At 39.6% G+C, this 24,771-nt stretch overlaps 4 protein-coding genes across 8 annotated transcripts; all 4 read right to left on the bottom strand.

Annotated features, from left to right (window-relative positions):
* Nucleotides 1–5,879: 5,879 nt before the first annotated feature.
* LOC141811795 (protein NRT1/ PTR FAMILY 8.3-like) lies at nucleotides 5,880–9,614 on the bottom strand. 2 transcript variants are annotated; one of them, XM_074699849.1, is made up of 6 exons: nucleotides 9,456–9,614; nucleotides 9,024–9,344; nucleotides 8,319–8,424; nucleotides 7,972–8,189; nucleotides 7,320–7,864; nucleotides 5,880–7,133 (listed from the first exon to the last, which is right to left on the bottom strand). In XM_074699849.1, exons 2-6 carry the CDS (start codon nucleotides 9,195–9,197, stop codon nucleotides 6,323–6,325), a joined length of 1,854 nt encoding a protein of 617 aa, XP_074555950.1. In that variant the 5' UTR covers nucleotides 9,198–9,344; nucleotides 9,456–9,614; the 3' UTR covers nucleotides 5,880–6,322. The 2 variants fall into 2 exon arrangements, with proteins under 2 accessions (XP_074555950.1, XP_074555951.1); XM_074699850.1 differs by lacking the exons at nucleotides 8,319–8,424; nucleotides 9,456–9,614 and having other exon boundaries at nucleotides 9,024–9,134.
* A 271-nt stretch (nucleotides 9,615–9,885) lies between these two features.
* Nucleotides 9,886–15,627, bottom strand: LOC141811480 (uncharacterized). Of its 4 annotated transcripts, XM_074699509.1 has the most exons (4): nucleotides 15,180–15,627; nucleotides 13,192–13,499; nucleotides 12,439–13,095; nucleotides 9,886–11,852 (listed from the first exon to the last, which is right to left on the bottom strand). In XM_074699509.1, exons 1-4 carry the CDS (start codon nucleotides 15,374–15,376, stop codon nucleotides 10,519–10,521), a joined length of 2,496 nt encoding a protein of 831 aa, XP_074555610.1. In that variant the 5' UTR covers nucleotides 15,377–15,627; the 3' UTR covers nucleotides 9,886–10,518. The 4 variants fall into 4 exon arrangements, with proteins under 4 accessions (XP_074555610.1, XP_074555608.1, XP_074555609.1 ...); XM_074699507.1 differs by having other exon boundaries at nucleotides 12,439–13,499; XM_074699508.1 differs by having other exon boundaries at nucleotides 9,886–11,789; nucleotides 12,439–13,499.
* A 575-nt stretch (nucleotides 15,628–16,202) lies between these two features.
* LOC141811911 (uncharacterized) lies at nucleotides 16,203–19,839 on the bottom strand. The gene is made up of 5 exons (XM_074699990.1): nucleotides 19,602–19,839; nucleotides 18,452–18,670; nucleotides 18,162–18,248; nucleotides 17,952–18,085; nucleotides 16,203–16,597 (listed from the first exon to the last, which is right to left on the bottom strand). The coding sequence occupies exons 1-5, from the start codon at nucleotides 19,740–19,742 to the stop codon at nucleotides 16,495–16,497; spliced, it is 684 nt and encodes a 227-aa protein (XP_074556091.1). The 5' UTR covers nucleotides 19,743–19,839; the 3' UTR covers nucleotides 16,203–16,494.
* An 870-nt stretch (nucleotides 19,840–20,709) lies between these two features.
* On the bottom strand, nucleotides 20,710–22,964 carry LOC141811912 (protein EARLY RESPONSIVE TO DEHYDRATION 15-like). Its single transcript, XM_074699991.1, has 3 exons — nucleotides 22,846–22,964; nucleotides 21,148–21,499; nucleotides 20,710–21,070 (listed from the first exon to the last, which is right to left on the bottom strand). The coding sequence occupies exons 2-3, from the start codon at nucleotides 21,479–21,481 to the stop codon at nucleotides 20,907–20,909; spliced, it is 498 nt and encodes a 165-aa protein (XP_074556092.1). The 5' UTR covers nucleotides 21,482–21,499; nucleotides 22,846–22,964; the 3' UTR covers nucleotides 20,710–20,906.
* Nucleotides 22,965–24,771: the final 1,807 nt, after the last annotated feature.

Genomic DNA, 24,771 nt, shown 5'->3' with positions numbered 1-24,771 from the left:
AGAATTAAAGAGACCTGCTCATTATGTGTGTATCATTTCTTAAGAGAATATACTGATTGATCTATAGCAATCCACAGTGGAGCTTCTGATTGCAACTAATGCTTGATTGAAATGGGAAAAATCTACTCTGTTTAAGCGTGTTGTTATTATAAATGCTCAGTTCTTGAAACAACTGTGCTAGAAGCTGACAGTGTTGAGTTCTGATGCCAGATTTGTGATTTCATTCGATCATTGTGATCGAGAAGCTCAAACTTGACATTTGAAATGGAAGATATCTGATTTGTGGAAATGGCTTTGCAGACTAACATACTCAGGTAATTAATTACATGAAAAGAAGAATGATGAAGAAGAGAATGGATTTTATGACAGAGATGGAGTTTCATAGTAATAATGCAATGCATGATTCAGAGGCTGCCGTTTGATTTCTTGCAGTGAAGAATGGCGTCGTAGACCGAAACATCGGCGTTGCTCCTGCACCACTCGATGCCTGTTCTGGAGCCGCTGCTCGGCGCTGCTCCGCTCCGGCCCCTGCTCCTGCGTCGCTTACGCGCTGGCTTCTTCGGGATCGCCAAGCGCAGTCCTTTGGCCTTGTTGCGGAGGGGCACGAGGAGGCAGAGGTAGTACCTCCACAGGATCCTCTTCAGCGAGGCGGCGCCCTGGACGAGCACCGTCGACTTGGACGACTTTGAATCATTGCTGGACTCGAGGCTTGTCGACTTGGAATTCAGCGGCGGTGGCGGCGGCGATGGGTAGGGGAAGGAAGGCTCTGTTCCTGCGGAGGTCGCGAAGTGGAAACCGTTGACGTCGATGGTCCAGCGCGTGGACGCGGCGGCGGCGGCGGGATCCAATTCGATGAAGGAGCAGGCGGCGTGGGCGTCGACATCGGCCACGGCGAGGGAGGAGTTGTGGGTGATGAGCCACCGGTAGGACAAGGTCTCCTCGGCGGAGCAGCAGTGCCTGAGGGCCTCCATGTTTGGTGGTGTGGAGAGGCGTGAGAGAGGAGGAATTATTAATAGAGAAGAAGGAGATGGCGAGATGAGAACAAACTACAAGGTAAATTTCATTTCATACCTCAAAAAATGTTTTTTTTTCATAAATTGTGTATTATACATGTTTTCCATTCCTTTTTTTTTAAAATTAAAATCTATATTTGCATTAATCATGCATTTTCACAACTATTTGTCCAAAATCTTCAAAATGATTCGATAATATTTGTAGGGCCATAAATATAAGATACATTTTTTGTATTAAGGCTTGTTTTTAGTTTATGCATGAATCATATGATTATTGAAAGGGGGTTGCGATCTCCGGGACAATGGTGCAACGGTAAGACATTCAAGTTGTCTCCCAAGACACTTGCGATTCGATCCCCAGGTACGGCGTATTTGCAGGAATTTTTCTCCAAATGGAGAATGCAATCGGATGCTGGGCGTCTGGATTGGCTTGCATGCTAATTGTGCTATTTGTAACTAATTGATTGAAAAGATTCATTCGAACAAGAATATCGCTGCAAGATGAGCTATTGGATAGTTGGCTTATGTGGTGATGGAGTTTCTAGCCTCTTTTAACAACAACCGTAAATATCCATCTTCTTTTTAATTCTCAAAAGTGCTTCAAAATTTTACTCGTGTGATTCGAAAAAGGTCAGGACAAAAAGTGTCACAACATTAAAACCTTCAAACCAGATCAACTTGAGTTTATCTTTAATTAATTCTTTATACTTTAATTATTGTTATTTTTATTATGGGTTCGTACGTTATAAATTTTTAAAAAAGAAAAAATCAATAATGTTAGACATAAATAGAGTAGGCACCTTACGTAAAATTTATTATCTTTCTTATCTTATTTTATTCTGTATTATTTTCACTGTGTTTCTAACTTAACTCTTATACAAAAGAAGATGAGGAAAAGACGATTACATTATTCAACCCCCTAACAACGGAATCGATCTTCCAATCTCCTCCAAGCTAACAAGACAATAACCACAAATATACAAGAAAACAACACATAAAAGCTAGCAAAGGAGATCTAATTAATCTCCAAAATTCAGAAGAAAAAATACAAATAATTTCCTCGTGATGTCTGCTGCAACGCAGTGCCAGCAAAAGGCAATGGATCTGACAACTGATTCTGAGCAAACACAGTGAGTCGTGATGATTCGACTTCCACAATGTCAACGCGACCGGCAGCATGATCAAATCTGTGTCTGCTCAAAGATCTGCTGAGGCCGATGCAGATCCTTTATGGCAAAGGCCAAGAGGGGATCGAGCAGCGAGCCGCATCCTCCGATCCAGAGGAGGAGGACCGCAGACAAAGCGGCCGGCGTATAAAATAAAGCTGGCGCAGAAAGCTTTTGGTGCGTGGATGGCTGATGGCTGTTGTGAGGTCTCGTCGTCTCTCTTTCGGTGGAGCTCCTCGTCAACGATCGTTAATGGCGGGGGAGACGAACCATGCGGCCGGCGGTGCTCGTGTCCCACTATAATTCAGGGAGAAACAACAAATGCACGCATAATTATATTATAAAGAGTTGAAATTCCAATTTAATGGCCTTGAGATTAATGATTTGATCTTTGTATTTAGCTTTTGTCAGCCGTTGGGTTGGGCTCCGTTGACCGCATGCACTAAAGAAACTCTACATTGTAATAAGAAACAAGGTGGCGTTCATGAATGAATGGTATATCTTCGTTATAACACCTTCCATCTTGTTCAAAACAATGAGATCTATTGTCACATACTCATTATAATAACATAATTCTTTTACCCATATTCCTTTTAACATTAATATTCATTATTTATGGATCCCACCGTCCACCCAAAATTATATATATTAAATAAATACATTTTAAACTAACCGTTAGAAAACTAACCATTTTATTTAATTTTTAATTTTAAAATTTATAATTTTTTAATAAAAATTAAAACTAACCGTTTAATAAATATAATTAAAAAACAATAAAAAAAAATTACATATGAAATGGATCAGTCAGGAGTTAGCACACCCCACTGTCACTTGAACGCTTTATTTTAGGTGGTGTATTTCGACCAATTTACTATATTTTAGGCATTCACGCAATTATACTGGTAATAATCTGCTAGCGAGGCGGATCTATTTATACCCTGCGAGCGGGATGAGACATTAATGTTGTTCTTTTCTTTGTTGTTCTCACCCGGCTACTTTCACCAACTATAGTTGAGATTCACTCGTTAGCTGAAGTCGACAAAACTACGAAAGATCTTGGAACTCTTGGAACCACTCCTGTTCTCTTACCTACTCATCTCTCGCTGTCCGGTGCTAAGACTTCTCAGTAATACAATATCTGTGCTTGATCTTCCAAGAAGACCCTAATATCTGTGCTTGATCTTCCAAGAACACCTGTCCTTTCTCTACTATTTATGCTGGCTCGCTCTTTCCGCTCGCTCCTGCTTGATCTTAGAGGCAGTTATCTTATGAGAGAGAGCTCTTCTCTTGGTCTCATTCATCTTCGTCTGATTAGTTGCTCATGTCGGGTATTGGTCTCGAACGTCTTCTCAGCGAACCATGAATTCGGATAAGAATCTGCGTGCCCGTCTCTTCGGAGGTCATTCCTCTATCGGATCGTAGCGGTGCCCAGGAGTGGATGCGCTCTAGCGGGATCATCCTCTTCCGGATGAGGGTCCAGAGTTGGGGCATCCATCCAGAACTCTAGGCAGGGCTACTCATTCCTGGTCTCCAGCCCCGGTCTAGGAGAAGCGAGTATGGGAATCTCTCTCCTAGCGATGCGCCTCTAGCTAACTGTCCCGTGCAGCTCTGCTTGAGTGTCTAGTGGTGCTTCGACTACTGTGGCTACTCAGAGCTTCGACAGTGCGGCAGGGCCATACTATAATAAATTCCCATCGGTTTCTTCCCTCTCCCTTATGGTCGAGCCTATCGGGCTCGAGCAGCTTCCGGATCGAGATGGTCCTGATGGCGGGGAAGAATCCAGGAATCTTGAGCCTAGTATTATAAAAAGTAATGGCTCACCGATTCAAGATCCGGAGAAGGATCACTAGATGCTTGACAGTTAGGGCACCGAATGGGGCAAGGAATGGAAGGGACGAGTGCAAGGACTTGAACTTGAATCCCGTCCTTCCGCTTCGACCTTCCTCAAGCATTCCATAGTAGAGACTTCGCCATTCATAAGAGACCATTCATCCTCCTACCGCTACGTGGGATGATTTAGAGTTCGTGCAACGGAGCTCGTGACTAACGAGCCCACTGCTTCACTTTTCACGAATTCAGACCGAAGACTTTGAACGAGCGAAAGTCCGCGCTGTCAGTCCTAGCGTCCATGCCACTAAAGGATCGACAGTTGTCAAGCCAACGCGATCAGTTAGGGTAGCGCGAGGGAGGGATTCAATATTGTAGTGGATTAGGGCACCCGATGTATGCGTCAGACAGAGAAGAGAGCTTAAAGAGGAAAGTTACGTAGAGCACTATCAGCTATCTCGCTGAGAAGAAGCGGATCCTAGCGGTCTATAGTGCCTCCTTGCCAACGCTAAAAAAACAAGTAGCCGAGTCCGAGTAGGAGGTCTTTCCGATCTACTCAAAGGGTGCAGTGAGGATTGAAACTCGATGCCAGCAAGTAGATTCTTCTCTCATGCGCGGAATTGAGCACCTGCTGAATGGGATTTGTTCTTCCGGTCATGAATCTTGATTGTCCCCTTACGCTCACTCACTTCTATCATTGGTAGGCGTACGGGAGAGATTCATGATAGGACTACTTGATTTAGGACTAGGACTACTTGATTCACTATTCGATAGGACTACTGATTCACTATTCAAAGAATGCCCTAGTTCGGAAGCCGCATGCAGAGGCGGGCCCATCAATATGAGATGAGGCGGGACCCTTTATTTCTTATAAAAATATTCGATTGGGCGGGACAAGAAGACAAGTGGATTCAATCCATACCGAAAGAGGCGGGGGAGAAAAGGATAAGACTGACCGATAGGGCTAACCCAATGATGACCGGTAGGGAGCACCCAACCCAAGCGAAGAGAAGATAGGAGCGGGCAGATGCAGATTCAAGGAAGGGGCTAACCCAATGATGACCGGTAGGGAGCGCCGCCGAGCCCATCAGATCCGCCTCTCGGAGAGGCGACGGCGCGGAGATCGGCGCGGTCGGGCCCGTCTCGCGTCTCATCGAGCGCGAGCCGGCCTTCCAGCGGTCGCGATCAGTCGGGTTCCAGCTTCTCAGGTCGAAGCCGACGGCCCCCGCCGGAGCCGATGTGGAGCCGACGCCTTCGAGGTCGCGAGGGCCCAACATTTGGGTGCCGTTCTGGAGGCGAAACCAGCCGATGGAGGACACAAAACAACCCAATCTCTACAGATCGAGGTCGGTGGCCGCCAGGCACTTGCCTGACGCCGGCGCTGGAGCGGAAGCGGAGGGAATAAGGAAGCGGCTGCGGTGGCACTTCCCGAGCCCTATCAAGGCGTTGCGGAGCAGGAAAGCGCCGGCGAAGGCGGCGCTGCAGTAGCTCTTCTATCCCCGTGTCCTGCGGGTGACCGCACCGAATCTTCGAGATATTTTTTATTCCTCGAAAACGCAGGTATGCACTCGTGTCTCGCACGTGATGCTGCCGTCCAACCCTAGCCTTAATTGCGAAACTGCCAACGCTGCTGAGTTGCTCTCCAACACCACAATCTTCTCACCCTCTCTCTCTCTCTTCTTTTGCTTTTCTCAAAGAAACAGGCACCAGTTCGTTGTCCGTTTCTTCTCCTTTTTTAGTCACTTTTCCCTTCTTATTCAATCGATTTTAATGCAAATTGAAGACCTTTGCTCAGTGGTCCTACTCTTCGGTTCGACAGCGGCCACATTCTGTACTTAAACATGGTTCTCAATAATCAAATCATTACGTCGTGTGTGATTGTTTATTCCTGCAGTAATGCACATTGTTCATTGATGGAAGCCTGAACAGTGAGTAGGTAGGCATTGCCATCAGAGGGGGCGCATCCTTTGAGAGAGTGGACTCATAAACTACCCTTTTGTTCCAGTTCATGGTCTAAAAAATCATTCTTTGTTGGCTTTATCTGAAGGATATGATGGCTCCACCATGTTACAATCGGCTCTTTCCAAACATCTTCATCTGAATTTATGACTTTTTTCTCACTTAGCAACGGATTTATCTTTGCAAGAAATAATCTTGTTGCAGAACTTAGTCTTCCGCGTCGCCATGTTCACGAAGCAAACCCTTTGCTGATGAGCAGTGAGTTCTTCCTTGATGGTAACAGTTGTAAGCATGTTATAAATCATAATGAGTTCCACTACAAATCACTTTCTCCCTGAATCAGAAAAAACTCAAATTTCAAAGCGTGTGCAGAATGACTTGCTTCGGCCTGTAATTCCTCGATGTGAAAACATAAGCTGTGAAATTCAATGTACAAATGCTTGTTAGCAACAGGAAGTAATAATCTAGGTGGCCTTTGTTCAGATCATCTGGTATCCACCCTGGACTTCCTCCGTTAGCTGAAAATAGAACCACAAGTGTCAAAATAAGAGAACTCAAGTAACTTCCCAGAGAGATGGCGAGCAATGAGATAGCTGTGCACATGCTCTTCATCGTCTCAGGTGCCTGGCTGTAGAAGAATTCATGCTGTGCAATGAAACAGAAGGCCTCGGAGCCGGCCGCAAAGAAGTACTGGGGCAGTTGCCAAGCGATTGTTAATTCTGCACCAGCCTCGGCGCTGTGTAATCTTCGGGACTCTGTAAATGCAGCTGTTGCCATTGCCAAGATCATCAGAAATTGGCCGATCCCGATCCTCTGTAGCTGAGAAAGCCCCATTTCATTATTATAAATTCTTCTCGTCGACGGAGCTATGATTTTGTTGTAAGCCAGGACCCAGGCCATAACACTGACAACCTCAAAGGAAGACAAAGAAGCAGGAGGAACCGAGAAGGATTTGATCTTTGTGTTCATTGCGCTCCCTTGCTGGATAAAAGTAGTTGCCATTTGACAATATGCAGCTGAAAAGACGACACCAGCTATCCATATTGGCAGCAAACGAACCAGTATCTTCAACTCTTCCACTCGAGTTACTGTACAAAGCCTCCATGAATTGCAAAGATTTGTGCCCTTTCGGTCAAAGTCTGTGACTATGGCAGCCTTATCTAGAAATCTGAAGATTTCATATTGTTAGTCGACACATCGAGAATCATAAAGAACAAAACAACAGAAAAGTAACAAGCTCACACATTTTGATTTCATGTAACCAGTTCAGTTTGATTAAGTTTGAAGAGCTGAAGAGTTATGACGTCTGAAGGATTACGTTGATGTATAATATATTGATGATCATGAGAATTACCGTAATTCTTCAGAATGTGCTAGTCTTTGGTGTCCGAAATTCTGTGCAGTTGTATCATCCACCTCGTATAAGAGCCTGCTATCAAGAGGAACTTCCAACCTAATCTTCCTGAATGCAGCAATCACAACCTGAAGAACACTCTTCAATGAACTCGTCCCGCTTGGCGCTCGCAAATGATATACCGGTGTTCCTAACAAAAACCCAACTAAAGCTATAGCTAAGCACACTGCAGTGATACCGAAGCCAAGTGCCCAGCTTAAATTTTCCTGTATCCACACTATCACAGTGCTTGAAAATAGACCACCAATAGTCAAGCAAACGTAAAACAAACTAAAGAAAGAACTTTTCCTTTGTCTTTCTTCGATGTTGTCGTCACTGAATTGATCTGCGCCGAAGGGAAGCAGAGCAGCCTTGACACCTCCACTGCCGAATGCAACAAGATACAATCCAGAGAAAAATGCAAGAGCCTGACCTCCATTTGCTGAATGGCATGAACCTTCATCACATGACGGAGTTAAAGCAGACACAGTAATCATCATCGCCCCCTAGTAACGATCAGTTAAGGAAAGAAGCAAAGTTAAGTTATTTCCAAGCCCTTAATTGGAATTCATGGACTAACAGGTGTATGTATTGGGCTTGAGCATCAACATACTAGGAGATAGATTAGAAGAGAGATCAAAATTGTCTTGTAATTTCCCAAGAAACTATCAGTTAGTACAGCTCCAATCAGCGGTGTGAAATAGCATGTACCTCCCCAAATTGCAACATTTGCTGCATTTGAAGCGTTACTGCCATTTAGGACGGTGCCAAGATATACAACCATGTTTGTTGCGATTCCATAATAAGCAGTGCTCTCCAAGCATTCAAATCCTATAATATCAATGAAAGTTAATGACAACGCAATAATACAACAGATAAAAGTTTAAAATGGATACATTAATTGAAAGAAAAGTAGATCCTAGAATAGAACTGGTGAACTGAAATGCTTATACGCCATACCCAAAATAATAGTCGGAGCTTTATTAATGTTGTATCTATATGGAAATAGAGGTTCATCGTGTTCTTCCTCCAAAGTAGTATCATTGCAATGGGACGATGAACAACTCTGAAAGAAGAGGTTAGTGGGTATCCAATGCCAATGTTTTGCTGCAATATTCAAAAGTCTATACCAAGACTGTAGTCGTGTAGTGTACATACCACAAAGAAAAATCACTTTAGTTGTAGGTGAATGAACTACGGAGAAAGCATAGGAAAAAGAGCAACAATATGCGAAGGTAGTGATTTACTTCCTCTTTTTCTATCTTTCTCATATAATTGGAAACTAATATGCTTGTCAGTTTTTTTTTTTTTCAGAGATGTAATATTCCTCAATTGTATTTAAAAAATTCTGTTCACTTCTGTGAAGTTGACAGTCGACATGGAATTTGGTCTTTTATCTTCTAATCATAATTGTTTCTCCAGTATAAGAACATCCATCCAAATAATGAACTGAATACGAACAAGAAAAGTACTTGAAGGTGATCTAGCAATGAACAGATCGGAAGACACAGGAATAATCTGGCAAGTTGCACAATCTGAATCCAACTACCAATCAGCTAATAATCGATTAATTGAATCACTAAAAAGGTCATTTTTAAAAGTAAAAAAGAAAATAAAAAACAACAGCAAGAACGCGAAAATAAAAAGAATCGATGTATGAGTCACCTTAGCAATCAAAGGCGCTTGCTCCCCTATCTCCAGAGAGTCATCTTGCTCCATTTCTCCTCCAAAAGAAAAAGAGCCTTCTCTTCTTTGATGTTGTTGGGGGGTGCCTCCAAAATAATCTTCCACAATGATAAACAAGAATTTTAAAATTATTTTAGTCACCATGTGCCACATCGAGTTGGCAGGCCTTTGGAGTTGCAGAAGAGTTGGTAGGCCTTAATTATTTAGTAAAGATAGGTGCTATAAAATATGAATTCTGTCAATGATTGTCAGGCCCATCAAAGTCAAATCTTGTTCGCCGAGATACCTCCTCTCAAATATCTATCAGAGGCCGATATTTATTAGATTAACAGGTAACAACAAGCATAGCAAACAAATACCCTAGTTTAACATCCAACAAAGTAGAAAAGAGAAAGAAAAGGCGAAGGTTACCTGATGCGATAGCAAAGGGAACTCCTCTGTTGAGCAAGCTTCCAAGTTCTCGTATGGCCGCCATGAAATAGTGGGAACGGAAGACCGGCAGCAGGTGTTCTTCTCTTTGGGAAAGGCCAAGACTCGTGTCCCATGGATGAGCTGCTACACCACCCACCGTGTGGGAGCAGCGCACGTGCTGTGTCATGAGATTGTCAATACTTTAGTGTAGAAAGAGAGAGATTTACCTTCAGTTGCCTTAAAATATTTAGTCAGGATCTTTACCACCATGCAATCAAAAGTGTCCAGCCCAACACTAATACGAATCTAGTCCAATGGGCTTGACTCGACACCAGTGGACCTGGGCTTGTGCTGGCCAAATGTCTTGCCTGCTGTAGTAAAATGGAAAAAGAATGGCCGAACTATAATGGACTAAACCATATGGCAACAACAAGGATGAGTGCAAGTAACTCCATAAGAAATTTTCACTGGCGTTGTGGCACTTGACATCAATTACTTACTGAATTGTAAATAGTACAAAGATATATACATATCTGGCTGCAAACAAACTGAGAATTATTATCCAGATGTGAGGAAGTAATGTCGAAGCGTCTTGACATGAGTTCTTCACTTGGCTAAACAATGTTCATTGTTGGTTGCTATCATACACGAGTTGGAGACTTGGACTAACTGGCTTCATGAGGACAAACTTCTACGGATCTGGCTCTATTGCATGACTGAGATTTATGAGATGTGTATACGGAATTGTTTGACAAGCTAAAGATTGCCAGTTACTATTGTATGAAGTCAACTAACCAAATCACGAGACTTCTGCCTTTGCTAACCAAGTACCAGTTTGGGCGTAAAAGATCAGCTTCTTCATTCACTGAGAAGGAATAATAACTTGCAGGCAGCACTTTACAGTAGCAATTAGTGTGGGTTCATCTGCCCTGAGTGACCCTCTCATTCAGCCATGATGTAATGGTGAAACTCCAAACCAATCCCACTGGCATGAAAATTATCGGTCAGCCGCACTAGAGCAACTGGGTGGAATATATTGTAACCAACCGACGCAAATTATTGCCTATGATGGATCTATTATTGCTGCATCTGACAATCGAACAAGAGTTATGGTTGGTGATGACCTTCCAACTGCTTCTAAAATCCTGCTAAATGCTACCTTTGCAGGGACACATGTGATTAAAGGCATTTGTCCTTCTGATTCCACGAGACCCCCCAATAAATTACAACCCCTAGCAAACATGGCTTCACCATTTGCACGACCAAGTTTCTTTTCAGATGCAAAAGACGATAGTGTTCTGGTTTTTTGGCTCGGCAAGTTTACCATTTTATGTGGCGTCTTCAGGAAGTTCCCTGAGGGTGGTTGGTGAGGATAAAATACCTTCTTCTTTGTTGGCCTCAACTGATTCTTCGAATAACCAAAAAGCACATTTGGCGGGCATTTGTTTCCTCCCTTTGAATAATGAGATTGTATAGCTTCATCATTTTCCCAAGATGACGTCACTGGATTTGACCGAGGAACTCTTTGCATGGCAGTTCTTCTGGCAGTCCTCCAGACAGGTTGGTGTGTTGTATTTCCATCAGGAAAAGTGTGATTGCTAGGAAAATATTGATTGATGGAACCATCTTCTAAGATTTCAACCTGCACAGGGTGCCCTATAATTGCTTTTCCATTAAATCTACTCATTAAAGAAACAAGAGGAACGTGTTCACCTTGATAGCTTGTTTTGACTTTCAGATCAACATTAAATAAGTTATACACCATCCCTCTGCTGAAATAAGTATAAAGAGGATCAAAGAATTCATCAGATTCTTCCAAAAGTTCTATTCGTGTTCGATCAGATAGCTCATCAGCTTTCCAGCCAAATACAGATGTTAAATGTGAATCGCTTTCCAAATTTTTGAAGCTATTCTGACTTCTACCAAGATCCCTAGCTGCTTTAGCGACTAAAGGATAATTTTGCCCATTATATCCATTCATCTGTTCCTGTAGAACATCATCGCCACTTAAATCATATTCCTCTGATGCACAGTTTTGCTCACTTTTAATATGACATAAACCTAGCTCAGCATTCATATCGCTAGAGGATTCCATTTTTGCCATCCTCAAAGTGGGACCTTTGGCTCCATATACAGTTACCCATTCAGAACCATCAAATTTATCTAATTTGGAGGTACAGATTTTCTCAGCCCCAATGTCAAATGGCCTCTTAACTAGGCAACGGCTGTTGCGTTTGCCCTTAATGTGCCATTGAGAAACTCCCACCTCAGCAGGAGAATGTTCATAGGGACCAGAAAAGGACATTTCGAGATTTTCCATATCTGGAGATTTTTCTGAAAGATGAGATGAAGGGAAGTGATCATTTGGTCTAGATGATGCAAGCAATTGATCAGTATCTGTAAACAAACCTAGATGATGTTACCCTTGAGAAAAAAATGGAGAAGGAAACACAAGGATCAAATAGAAGTCTTTAGTCATTAACATTACAGGAAACATCTATCGAATAACACAATCATAAGTTAATTACACCATATATAATAACAAACTAAGATCCAAATCAACTGTGACATACTGAGTAAAATCTAAGATCAATTTAAAAAGTGGATTTCAAATTGACCCCTAAAGGTTGACATTGTTAACTCTATTGCCCTAAAAACTTAGGAAAACCAAGTTCATCACTTGAAGTTTGTATTTTATTTAATCCAAATGACCCTCATTTCAGAAAATTTTTAATGATAAAATGTTGCTAACCGATTGGTGCAAACTGGATATAGCTTTAGAGGCTAAAGGGTTTCTTTTTAAAGCTTCAGGGGGGCAAATAATAGCAAGTAGAACTTTAGGATCCATCTGAAATTACCAGTTTAATAAATTGCAGTAGACAAAATCCAAAACTATGTAAAAGAACGAGATAAGTGCAAGGCATGAATCTTAACTTCTAACCAAGGAATAGAAATTAATAGGTGGCCCATTCAAGAAAAATACCTCCAAGGATATCTCCTTCCTCTATCTCTGTTTCCAAGTAATCCGCCAGCGAAGAATCAGAGCCATTTGTCTTTATCACCTCCGATGATGTGCAATCTTCTACGAAAGAAGAATGGTCAACACAATCTTCCATTTCAAATTGGTTGGATGGTCTTTGCACATCATCAGAAGAATAACCCCAATTATCAGCAAAATTAACTGAATCCAATGGCAGATGGATAGACCTGCTCTGTGTTGCTCGATGTACAGCGCCCAAATGATCTTGGCCCTCTTCCAGAGTTACAAGTCCAGGAAAGTGATTGAACTGAGAAGCCTGCAACTTTGTACTACTTTGTAAAACCTGTACAAGTGGTCGGCATCTATCCCGCTTTTTGACTAGAGATTCTTCCACCAAACCACCCTGTAACTGTGACCTTTTTCTTTTAATTGACATGAAAACATTCGAGCTACTGGCATTACCTTTACCTCTGACAATATGCACAGCGCTGGGAAGAGAATCCACATTGTTTTCAATGGGCCTCTTGGTATTTGGTGAAGCAACTGACTGAAGGAATTTTTTCTTTGGAGAAATGGGCGCACAGAAATCCTGCAGTCCTTTCTCCTGACTAATGGTTGAAGAAATTCCTTCCTTTTGTCCTATTTGTTTGCTATCCTTTCCTACAGTTATATTTGAAGAATTGTTCACATTTTCTTCCTCATCCAAAAGATCTGCATTCCTGGGAAGTGTCGGTGACTTCCGAATATAACATTTACCTTGCAACGAGGACTCTTCATTTCTGATGACAGTCTGTGAAGATGATAAATCCGTGAGCTCTCCTTTTGGAATACCTAAAATATTGGCAGCAATTCCATCGGATATGATGCCTTGTTTTTGCTGTTTCATTTCATTCTGCTTTCTTTCAAGTTCAAGAGCATGAAGGATAGCATCCTCTCGCCGTGCATATTTCTCCCTTTTCTTTACAGGAACTCCTAGAGAAGCTTCAGCCTTTTCAATGCAACCATCAAACTCCCCACAGCGAAATGCCTTAACCCGTTTGGATTTCTCTAAGTTGTACCAGTCCCTGCCAATAGGTTTACCCAATGCAATATTAATAAAATGTCTATAAAGAAAGAATAAATCTATTTGTCATCAAGCAACAATTAGATTGAGTACAGAGATGACTAGAAAGGCAAACTACAAACACACCAAACTAATAGGTGAAATAGAAAATCTCTCCAAGATGCAGAATATAATTGAATGAGATTAAGAAAACCCCTACCATAAAAAACAGAACCAATTAAAGTAAAACGATAAATATACACAACAACTTCCATTAAACTAGTTATGTAAATTATGTTATTTTGACTTCTGAAAAATTATTGACTGTACAGTTTAAGAGGAGCTGAATTTCCCCTAAACCATGGAGATCATGACATTTACACACACAAAAAATTGATATGTTACCTAATGTTTACAGGGAAGCTAGAAAGTTAAACTGGCATTAAAAATATTGCAAATGAAATCAAGCAAAACTAGAAAGTCAAGTAGGTGCTTAGTCTTCATCCAAGATATTGAAACAAATTCTGATAACATGGTTGTATTGCTGCAGATCAAATTACCTCGCCCCACTTACCCAGCATGAAATTTAGTTTATGACCTATATTTTATTGCATTGCATTGCATTCCCCCTAAATCCCATAATGAGAGGTGGTGAAAGAAAGAAAAAGGACCACATTGCCAGCTTAAATAAATAATACATTAAAGGTCGATGTAATGATTCGGATTGCAAGTTTTCAACTCGCACTAAGGCAAAAAAAAAAAAAAGTTCAATACTACTAAAGGAAAGCTCAAAGCAGTGTTTCTAGCACATTGCAATACGAGCAAAGGAGGTTAATCGACAGGAAAATACCATGATATATTCCTAGATGATGATGACTTAGAACCACGACTTAACTTGAGCAAATAAAGAGAGGGAGAGAAATGCTATGATTATATAATTTACATGGCAGGATCAGGTACCTAATGACTGACGCATGTAGAAATGGGAACAGATGAGGTTTCAGTTAATTTATACAATTACTAAATCAAAACATTCAGAAATTTTAACAGAGAAAGAGTGACAAAGTATGATCATGAAAAACTGTGTTGCTATGAATAACTTGGTGAAAGAATGATAAGGCAAGTCTAGTGTAGTAGAAATTTGATTGACCTAGGTCTTGGAACTAAGGATGTGAGGATCAATGAGCCATTGGCATAAGTTGATTCAATTTTGTGTTATATCTCATAATGCCAAGTGATAAAGAGGATTAATGTAGATAGCACCATTCATCTGGTAATTAGGATTTTGATATGGAGGACTTAATGGATGTGGAAACGAAGGATAGCAAGGCAATAATTACAGATGATGCATTTGTAACAAATTAAGAGAACTAAGTAAGATGCTAGTGATATTTGCACATAGAACTATGACTACAAGAAAACTTAAGAGTCTGTCAAACAATATTGATGATAGATTAGAAAATGAAATACTTAGAAATTGCACTAGTAGTCGCAGTAATTATTCATATACACAAAGAAAACTAACTAAAATGATTAGGATGATTTTATGTTCATACAGTCTAGCTACTGGTTCAGAAACATAAGTTCACATGACTCAACAAGTAAGAATGGTCAAAGTATTCAGAAAATCAAAATCATAAAATCATGTAAAGCAACTGTTCATCGGAAGTATCAACAAGCAAAAGGAAAACAAAGTCCTCACACACTAGCATCCTCCCTTCCGAGTAGCTTAACTGGCGTCCCTGACCTAGGGGACATTAGATGAGACACCGACAGCTCTTCAGGACCAAGAATCCTTCCTGGCCACCAGGATCCGTTCCTCCGCCGCACCCAGACGATCGTCCCAACGCTGTAATCAGCACCGATACCACCACCGTCCCCATCCTCAGAAACCCCCATCTTCTCTCACTCCCTACCGCCTGCCAGAACGTAAACAAACCTAGAAACCGATAACACACTGACAACGTTCGACGACCCGCCTGCAGCCAATGTCGCTGGAGCACCGGACTGGATTAGCCCAGATCCAACCAGACTGAGTGAGTTCCCGACACGGGTCTTCATTCAAATAAAAAGTCTCATAGCGGGAACTCGAAACATTAGGTTTTCCGTAAGTTCATCAAATCATCACCACCACCACCACCACTGCTGCTAAATCCGCCGCCGCTGCAGCAGCACTCGAGACTACGATTTGGACAAAGAGCCCTTCCGATATTGCCCGCTGAAAATTCCAAGAGGATACTTCCTCTGTCCTATTTTGACCACGTTTTTCTTTGTTTGTTCACTATTTTTCTCTTGTTTCCTCTGAGATCACAAGAACAGATGGACGACGACGACACCAACTGGCGACGATCCCGTTTCCTCCGACGTAATAACAACAAAAGAAGAAGATTAGGAGACGAAAACGCAAGGGTTCGCCCGCCCTGGACAGTTGTACCGCGAGGAGGCGATAAGTCAACGTGCTCCACCACCATCTGACCGCGTGATGAACATCTAACGGACGATAAAGAAGGCCGGCTATAGCGGTATCGACGGACCGGCCCGGTCCGGACATGGCAGGGACCGGTTTAATAAAATTAAAAAAATACTAAAATGAAATAATATAATCTATACAAAAGTCTTCCTCACAAATTTAAAACTTTAAAACTTTAAATGATATAAAATTAAAAAAACACACATTTGATAATCCCAAAAAACTGTTTATCTTTATCGACTTAAAGATGAAAAATTTAAGGACAAAAAAGTTTAATTAAACTGCAGTTTGTCACCATTGATGAAGCCCAAGCTCAAAGGCAGCAGAACATACAATTACAGGCTTTCCAACTTCAGCAGTTATATAAAAATGTCAAGATGTTTTTGCACCCTTAACAAATGTTGTATTTATGCTGCAATCAAAGAAACCTCCTTAAAGTGGCACCTGAACTTGAAACCTCCATGAATGTGGTGCCTGAACCTTGCAATGCACAGGCCAGGAAGACTTCTTTGTAGCGAAATTGAAAGGATTGGCGAAGAGGAAGATATCACGGCTTGAATGGATTCATTCTTTCCCTGAGGTAATAAAGCTTTGCCCTCCTCACTCTCTTCTTGTCCAGAACTTTGATCTCCTTAATATTTGGGGAGTACCTGTACCGAAGGAGGGAACATGAGGAGGATGTAGATTGGCAAAGAAAGAAAAACAAAGTTTCAATGGGCAATTGACAGTTAGCATCTCACAAGAATGAGCAGGCAAGAAATATGTTATTTTAAAATATGCAATCACCTTTGTGTAGGGCTTGTAAAAGCAGTTAAGTTGATCAGAGTAGATGGTTCAAGCAGTAGGAAAGCAATTTAGTAGATTCAAATTTCTCTTTTCTAACAAAAGGTTCAATTGAACTTAGCCCTCCAGTGGATTCCTGATCTAGTTTTATGATTGTTAACTTTAAGAGCAAGGACAATCCCTCAAAATACTATGGAAACTTGCTAGAAAATTTATGGTACAGCAACAAATCAGAAGTTGAAAACAAAGAGGAGAAAGGCATAAGCAAGTACAGCTTGCTATTGAACAACTGGAGTTTCTTGATGGGCTTTTGAGTTTAACTCAATTGCCTAAGGGATCAGATGCTTCTTATCTCCCAACTGAAGTCTTCTATTGCACTTTTGAAGTATTCATTGTCTCAAAAGATGGATGAACATTGTTAGAGTAGCAGATACAAGGACTTCAGATCATATAACATATTATGTGGCTATAATAACTCAGTTCAAACCATGCGATATAAATCAACAGTCTCATTAGTACATGGTGCTGCATCAATGATTGTGGATCAAAGGAATTTACGCAGCCTTTTATGTATAACTTCTAGGTCAACGCAAATCAATGATTGTGGATTTTATGTACCTGAATCTAAGTGCAATTTACTTTTCTAAGACTTGAGCCCCCAATAAAACTTTTTTATTTCCATGTCTAATTCTGATGATTTGGTATAACTTAAACCCTAGCTTCTCGTACCCAAAATCATTGCATCTCATTTATGAATAAGAGATATATTCTTTCTAATGTGGATATTGCATTCCTGCCGAGCAATCTTGAACCATTTGCCCAATCCATTCTTATTATAAAATCATCCTGTATTTATTCCTTCCAGACTAATGGAATAAAGAAATTATTTTTTTCAAATTTTTTACTTGTTCAAAAAGAACTTTGATAGGAAGTGCTTAGATTAGACCGTTATCATAAGGATGTTCATTTAGAACCAAGGTAACATGAGCATGATTCAAGAAACCACCTATGCTTTACAGATATAAGGATGCAAACATTGATACTCCTTGACATCACCTAAAGAAAAATTGTACTTGATGAACCATCAATTACTGACATTCATTCCACAGACTCCAGTGGTCATTCTATAAAGCGAACTTGAATAATTTACAAAACAAATATAACATTTAAAGCCTAACTAAAACATAGAAAACAGAGAACTTAGTTGAAGCATTAACTTACAAAGGGTAAACAGATTCAATCCCGACACCAGTTACCATTCTCCGCAATCTGAACGTTGTATTAAGACCTGCATTTCGCCTTGCTATCACAATGCCTTTTATAGTTGAAATCCTACGTTTGTTTTCAGGCACTTCCTGTTGATATCAAGGATCACAAAGGAACAACAACAACAATAATAATCATAATCATAAACAAATAAAATTGTCATACCACTTTTAGCTGGATAATATATCCAGGTCTTATGTCAGGAATCTCTCTCTCAGCTTGCACTTTGTCCACTTCTTCTTTGTCTAAAATCTGCATGCATCAGAAACCATAAACAGTATGCACAAATGATTAGTTATAACAAGACAACTTTGAATCAAACTACAAATCCATAATAGAAACAATTTGTCCTATCACTTATCAGAGAAATCAAAAAATGAGCAATCCTTGTTCCTATCATGTAAGATATAATTATCAAAGATAAGGCACCACTTCATAAACTCCCCCATGCTTACATTCATAATGTGCTTAGCAGTTTTGTCAGGCCTTTTGAATTTGATTCGCTGAGGCTGCTCCGTTTGTGGGGATTCAATAGAGCTCTCTTCCTGGTAAGATACCTCGGGTTGGCCAGTGGTACTCATGTACCTTAGGAAATAATTATCACCAGCATTGCAAGGCCTGAATACCCCATTATGAGATTTCAGCAACTCACTGTGCAACTTTAGCTTTTTCTCCTGAGGTAAGATAGTAAACGTTAACTGTTTAAATTTAACTCTAAAATCCCATGATAAACTATAAAAAAATCTAATACCATTTTGTTCTATGAGAATAGTGCAATCACTAATCTACTCTGTGTATATAAAAATGAATGAATATATATCATATATTAGAAATCTTAACCGAAGAGAAATGTCAACCCCAGCAGAAGAATAGTGTTTTGAACGTTAAGGTAAAAGTAACCAACAAAAAATAGACAGATCATCTAGAAACAACTTAAAAGACTAACAGGTGACATGATGACATTTCTCCATGATTTAAAGATACAAATGTAACTAAAGCTTTCTTTCTTCCCTCTTGATTTAAATCTTTAGGTGTGAAAACAAGCTTGGTCTATTTCTGGAAATTTTCTGTGCAGTTAAAATCTGCAGTGCCTTGTGTTGCCTTAGTGTATTTTTCCCCCATTGTTTTAAAGCTGTAACCAATGCATTCTTATTGTACCTCTCAAATAATCCGGCCAATTTCCAATTCTAATGCTGGCATCTAGCTACTTGTTGCAGCATATCCCACTTGCTGATCCCTGAGAGATATATGATCAATGGAGAAGAAAGTTATTGGCTTTTTCTACTTCTTGATCCTGTTCCTTATGTTCACGAAGTAAACTACGTTTTAAAGGTCCAATTCATGGTTCAGATGAGACTTAAACATGGGTTTGAATTTCCACGAACAACTTCAGTGTCGCCACTACGTAGAAGAGCTGGAAATCACTTAAACAGAGATCCATCCTTTTCCCTATTCATCCGGCGACGATATCCCGAATCACAGACATTCACCAAGCAGCTGGCTTGCGTCAGTTCTCCTTCCATCGAATGGCACTCCAAGCGACTACCGCACGCGTCCTGCCATGTCATGCACAGAGATTCGGGCAAAGACAAAAATAATTCTCACCGCCGGATGGAGGACTACGTTCGGTGCCGCTATGGCAGAGTAGGTGGAAGAGTAGGGCGAGGCAAGGGCCGACCGGCGGTGCAGAGCACCGGCAGATCGCACTGCAGATGACAGCCATCTCCTCGAAACTCCACCCAGCATCTTCTCTTCGATCCACTCGCCTTCCCTTCGGCGGCTGCGTAGTAGAGACCGCCGGAATCAGAGCAAGCAGGAGGGAAAGGTTAGGTTTGTAGTAGGGTTTTTCATCAGGTTCCCGAGCACGAATCTTGATGTGCAAATCAAGGGGCCGTATTTTGCCTTTAACCGAGCAGTTTGTGAAGAGAGAGAGAATCATTTTGATGCTTTAATTAATCCATTTTTTTCAATATGTATTGTTCGTTAATAATTTTATTATAGCTTTGGACATAATTGAATTGAATTGGTATAAAATTAAAATTATTAAAGTGAAAAAGTATCGAATTTTAATAATTTTAATTTTTTACTGAAATTAATAATTTTGGTGGAATCTCAATAAAATCTGAAAGGACCGGCTAAGATGAAAAATACTAGAAGTTAATAATTTTATTATAGCTTTTGAATAAATCTTTAAATTTTTTTGATAAATTAATTGACTTTTTATCGCTGTCTTTTCAAATAATTGATTTAAGGTTAATTTTAAATAAGGATATTTATTCAGTACGATTGATTTCCATATAAATTTAATTATGAATATGTATCAGATCATTTTGAGCTTTTTAAATCTATTTTGATTATTAATAAAAAATTTATATAGAATCAGATCATTCATCTCTAAAATTAATTAAAAACTAAAATTATAAATTATAAAAATAATAATAATTCAGCTGCATTTATAAGGTAAAAATTTAAATATCTAATATATATATATAATATAATATTATATTAGATAATAAATAATATATCAATCAATATTAATTAATATTATGATGTAATAATTATGAGATTTATATAAGATTTATATGATTATGTTGATATATTACCAGTTCCAAAGGAACAAAAGATCAAACAGCAAGCTGAGAAATGGGGTTTGGCAAGTTATTTGGACAGTTATAACACAAAATCAGCATTCAAGTATGACTAAAACCACTACTAAATCCTGAAACTTAACATTCATATTGCACAGGTCTTTTTACAGTCCTACATTTCGTGGTTTTCTTGGTGATACAGTAAGCAAACACAAAAGATGGAACAAAGCCATACAACACAGTCTACACCAGCAACAACATCCATTCAGTTGTGTACAACAGCAAGCACTTGGACAACAGACTCCGCCGGAAAAAGCAAGTCTCAGCGAGGCTGGTGAATGATGCGGCGAGGGCCAAACTTTGGGCTCACACACTGCACAGGCTTTTCGCGGTGCTTGTCCAGAACCGACAGAGGCCTCGCACAGTTTTTCGGAGATTTGGGGCTCAGGTTCAACATTAATGCCTTCAGGGCTTCAGTCTCAAACTCTGTTCAATAACCAAATATGGAGAATTTAGAATAACCACATCCAATCTTTGAATGAAAGAGCAACTTTGAGAATAACCTTTGGGGAACAGGTGCTTATCGTGCTTCTTTGTAGCTCCAGAATTAGGCTTGTACATCTCAACATGTTCATTGTAACTGGCTCCATCCAAATCTATATCGGGTATGGGAAGTTCAGTCAACCCAAAGTCAAATGAGTCCTCGCCGTCAAACATCTCTTGCTCTTGGTACTGATGGAACCAGTGATCACGGAACCATGGAGTCGTCTGCACCAACTCCCACCATTCGGGGGAGAAATCTTCAACCTGCTGAAACAACATCGGAACAAAGAGTGGGGCATTTGGATTCAATGACGACCTTCCTACGGCTCCACAAGACACAGCCATAGTACTCATAACCACCTTCTATCTTTTCTGAAAGAAAGGTAAAGAAACAAGTGGAATCAGAATGTCTCTTGACTAAGCTGACTCTAATCTATATAAAAACAACTATAAAGGTCTACATGCATCAATTGCAAAATTCAAATTCTGTGGACGAAATTATAGTTCTCATCTACTGGTTTCAATACTTGAAAGAGTTGTTTGGTGATCCCCTGCATTTTTACACTGTAAAATTATTCTTCTGTTTCTTAACAAACACCAATTAGGATTTATCAATGAAGCTGATCTGAATGATGTGAACAATTTGGCAGGATTACAAAATACATGGAATGAACAAAGGAACACTTGCACTAGTTACATGCATACTGAAAAGGTGTAAATCAATCTAATAACATCAATAGACTAAAGCATCGAAATATCAGAAGATAGATATTAGCTTGATATGTACAAACATAGTGAAACTAACCAATGCCATCAGTTACTATTAATGACAAATATTTCAAAAATTCTGGAAATAGCTCCAGAGATCTATGGGTTCCTCAAGTCAAACGACCACCGAGAAGCAAATCTCAATATCTCACATCAGTCTACAGGTCAGAACCAAAAAAGAATAGGATAAAAGAGAGGGAAATCAGGGAACAGATTAGTGTTCTTAATCTTAGGTATCATAGATTTGCTTGGAGGATATTATATGTTGACATGAATGAGTTACAAAAAAAAAGAAAGAAAAAGAAGAAGATATGATTGCAACAAAATGATCAGCATCATCAAACAAAGCATATAACTTGGTTATAAAATATGGTGCGCTCAAAAACCTAATCAATTGCTTTTACTATTTCCTAAAAATCACTAGGCCAACAAAAGAACTTAAAACAATGCCCAAGTATCAAAGAGCTCAACTTTAAGAAACGAGATAGCCAAAGTTCCAGATCTCAATTTTTTCGAGTCAAGACAAAACAAAACGACAAGATCCATAAAGATCATAAGCTAAAGTCTATCGTACAACGAAAATAATCAGATGTACAAGTTGCTGCTCTAGGGATATCAAGTCAACGATCAGTTCCTGTGCTGATCTCTTTGTAAACAAAGCAAACTCTGATGTTTCCCCTTCTTTAATATGCAGATCACTCTGGGGGAAATTTACAGAGATTAACAGGCAAGAATCTTTAAGCATCCAGCCCCAACACAAATCGGCCATGCCAGAACATGATAATAAGCAAGATCTGCCATTTAAAACTAGAAGAAGAAAAGGAAAGAGTCATCAAGATCAGATTTTGGGCAGATCCTTCATGTCAGAAAGAGATCGGCCTCCCGATTAGCTTATAGTAGATCAACAACTAGATCTAAACAGAAAGCATGGACTACTGAATACTGATTACCTATGGAAATATCTTTGACAAACTGTGAAGGGATTTGCGACTGGCCTGGGGTTTATAACGAGAGGTATAGGCGATGGTTTTCTGTCCGAGCCATCGGTTCGGACTAGCCGAGGCTGTGGCGAGGAAGAGCAGGAACCTAAGCGGCACCACCAACCACGTGATCTGATCCCCTGTCGCCGTAATGCATTTTCGCTGTAGTTGATAATTTTCTTCAGAAAAAAAAAAACAATCAAACAAAATGGCTTGTTTAAAACTCACAGTAATATCATTTTAATAGAGCTGCTTAAATGGTGGATCGAATCTTATCCTTATCTAATAAAATTTAAAAGTTAGGCACTCATCAAAGTAAGGCTTAGAGAAGTCGTTGTCGGACAAAAACATTATTTAAAAAAGGAGAATTGGCAGAAATTACTTTGCAATACTTCCCTTCTACCCGTCCACCGGTGGCTAATGTCCACGTCCAGAGTCCAGTGGGGAAGACAATTATTACGAGTCTTTTAACACTCAAGCTGTTTGAACAACCAAGTAAAGTTCATAAAGGAATGAGACTGACGCCGTTAATTTTAATTGAATGGTATTTTCATCCAGATGATTAAATAGGGATATAATTCGAACCTTCTGAGTCAAAACAGATAAATATTTAAATGCATATTGAAGGTACAGGCTGCTCTATTGATATCGGCATGCAATTAACAGTAGATAACATCACATTGTCAGACAATTCTTTGCAGGTGATCCTGCATAAAAGAATATTAACAAAATGGCATAGCAAGGAGTGAGGGGGAAAGGGACTCATCTGTTAAAACTGATTTAAAAATATAAGACAAATTGTTTAATCTAATATGGAGAGAGAATTGAAAAATAATTCACATTTCAACCAGAATTCACTTGGTGAATTAACAAGGATATGTGCGCTTGAGGCCTGTAAAACGAAGAACAACTATATAATAAGTGTTTATTCCAAACTGAGAATAGGTCATCTCTGACGCTGTTCATGCTGGCGATCTGTATAAACAAAGGAATGAAAATAAGACAAGCTTAATTTCTTGGAAAACTTAACCATATCCTTCATGCATATGCAATAAGCAGATGTTAAAAATAGAAAATGAAACAGAATAATACCATGATCCAATCATAGATTAATTAAATTTTGCAGTGAATAATGTGGAGAAATTAACAACAAAATTCTACCAAAGCATAATTACAAATAATAATTCAAGCTCAGTTCAATTACATCTTTTACATTTTGCAGGCTCATGCTCATCTTCTTTGCGAAATAATAATTCAATACTGCAGAAATCATCTTTCTTAGTCATCACTATCTTCTTTGAGATATTTTTGAAGTTTCTAAAATTCTAAGTCAGGTTTATGAACCAAAAGCTCCCCTACAGTTTGTGATTCATGTTTATATAAGCACTATATATTGGATAATCAACTCATATGGGTATGCCACAAATGAAAAACATAAACAGAAATGACAAAAGAAGTAAAAGATACTAGTGAAAGTAATTAACAAAGGCGTGGCAAACTGATAAGCCAGTAGCATCATAAGAACCTAGCATTTGAAAAATTAACTTTTTATCTCATGGGAAACTAAAGGAAAAAATTATAATCACTGATCACATTTGACATTACTTGCATAAGAAAAGTAGCCCATACCTTATGGATCATAACTCTTAGGTGAAAATCATTGCCTGACCAAATAGCAGCAGGCACCAGAGAAGTGCTTAGAGTTCAGCACTTTTACAATAAGGGGGAAAGATGAGCCATCTAGTTCCAAATGTCTACTATTAGATCTGAAGTATGATTCAGCATTTTCTGATCATCATTGCTAAAAAAACATGATATGCTATGTTATGCAATTAGTTGTTGATACAGTGATTAAGAAATAGGTAAAAATGAGAAATTTGGCAGGGAAGTCCAAGG

Source organism: Curcuma longa, chromosome 17, assembly GCF_044706935.1.
Source record: "Curcuma longa cultivar G26 ecotype Majalengka, Jawa Barat chromosome 17, ITB_CL_G26_1.1, whole genome shotgun sequence".
Lineage (NCBI taxonomy): Eukaryota > Viridiplantae > Streptophyta > Magnoliopsida > Zingiberales > Zingiberaceae > Curcuma > Curcuma longa.
This window is presented reverse-complemented; position numbering and strand designations above follow the sequence as displayed.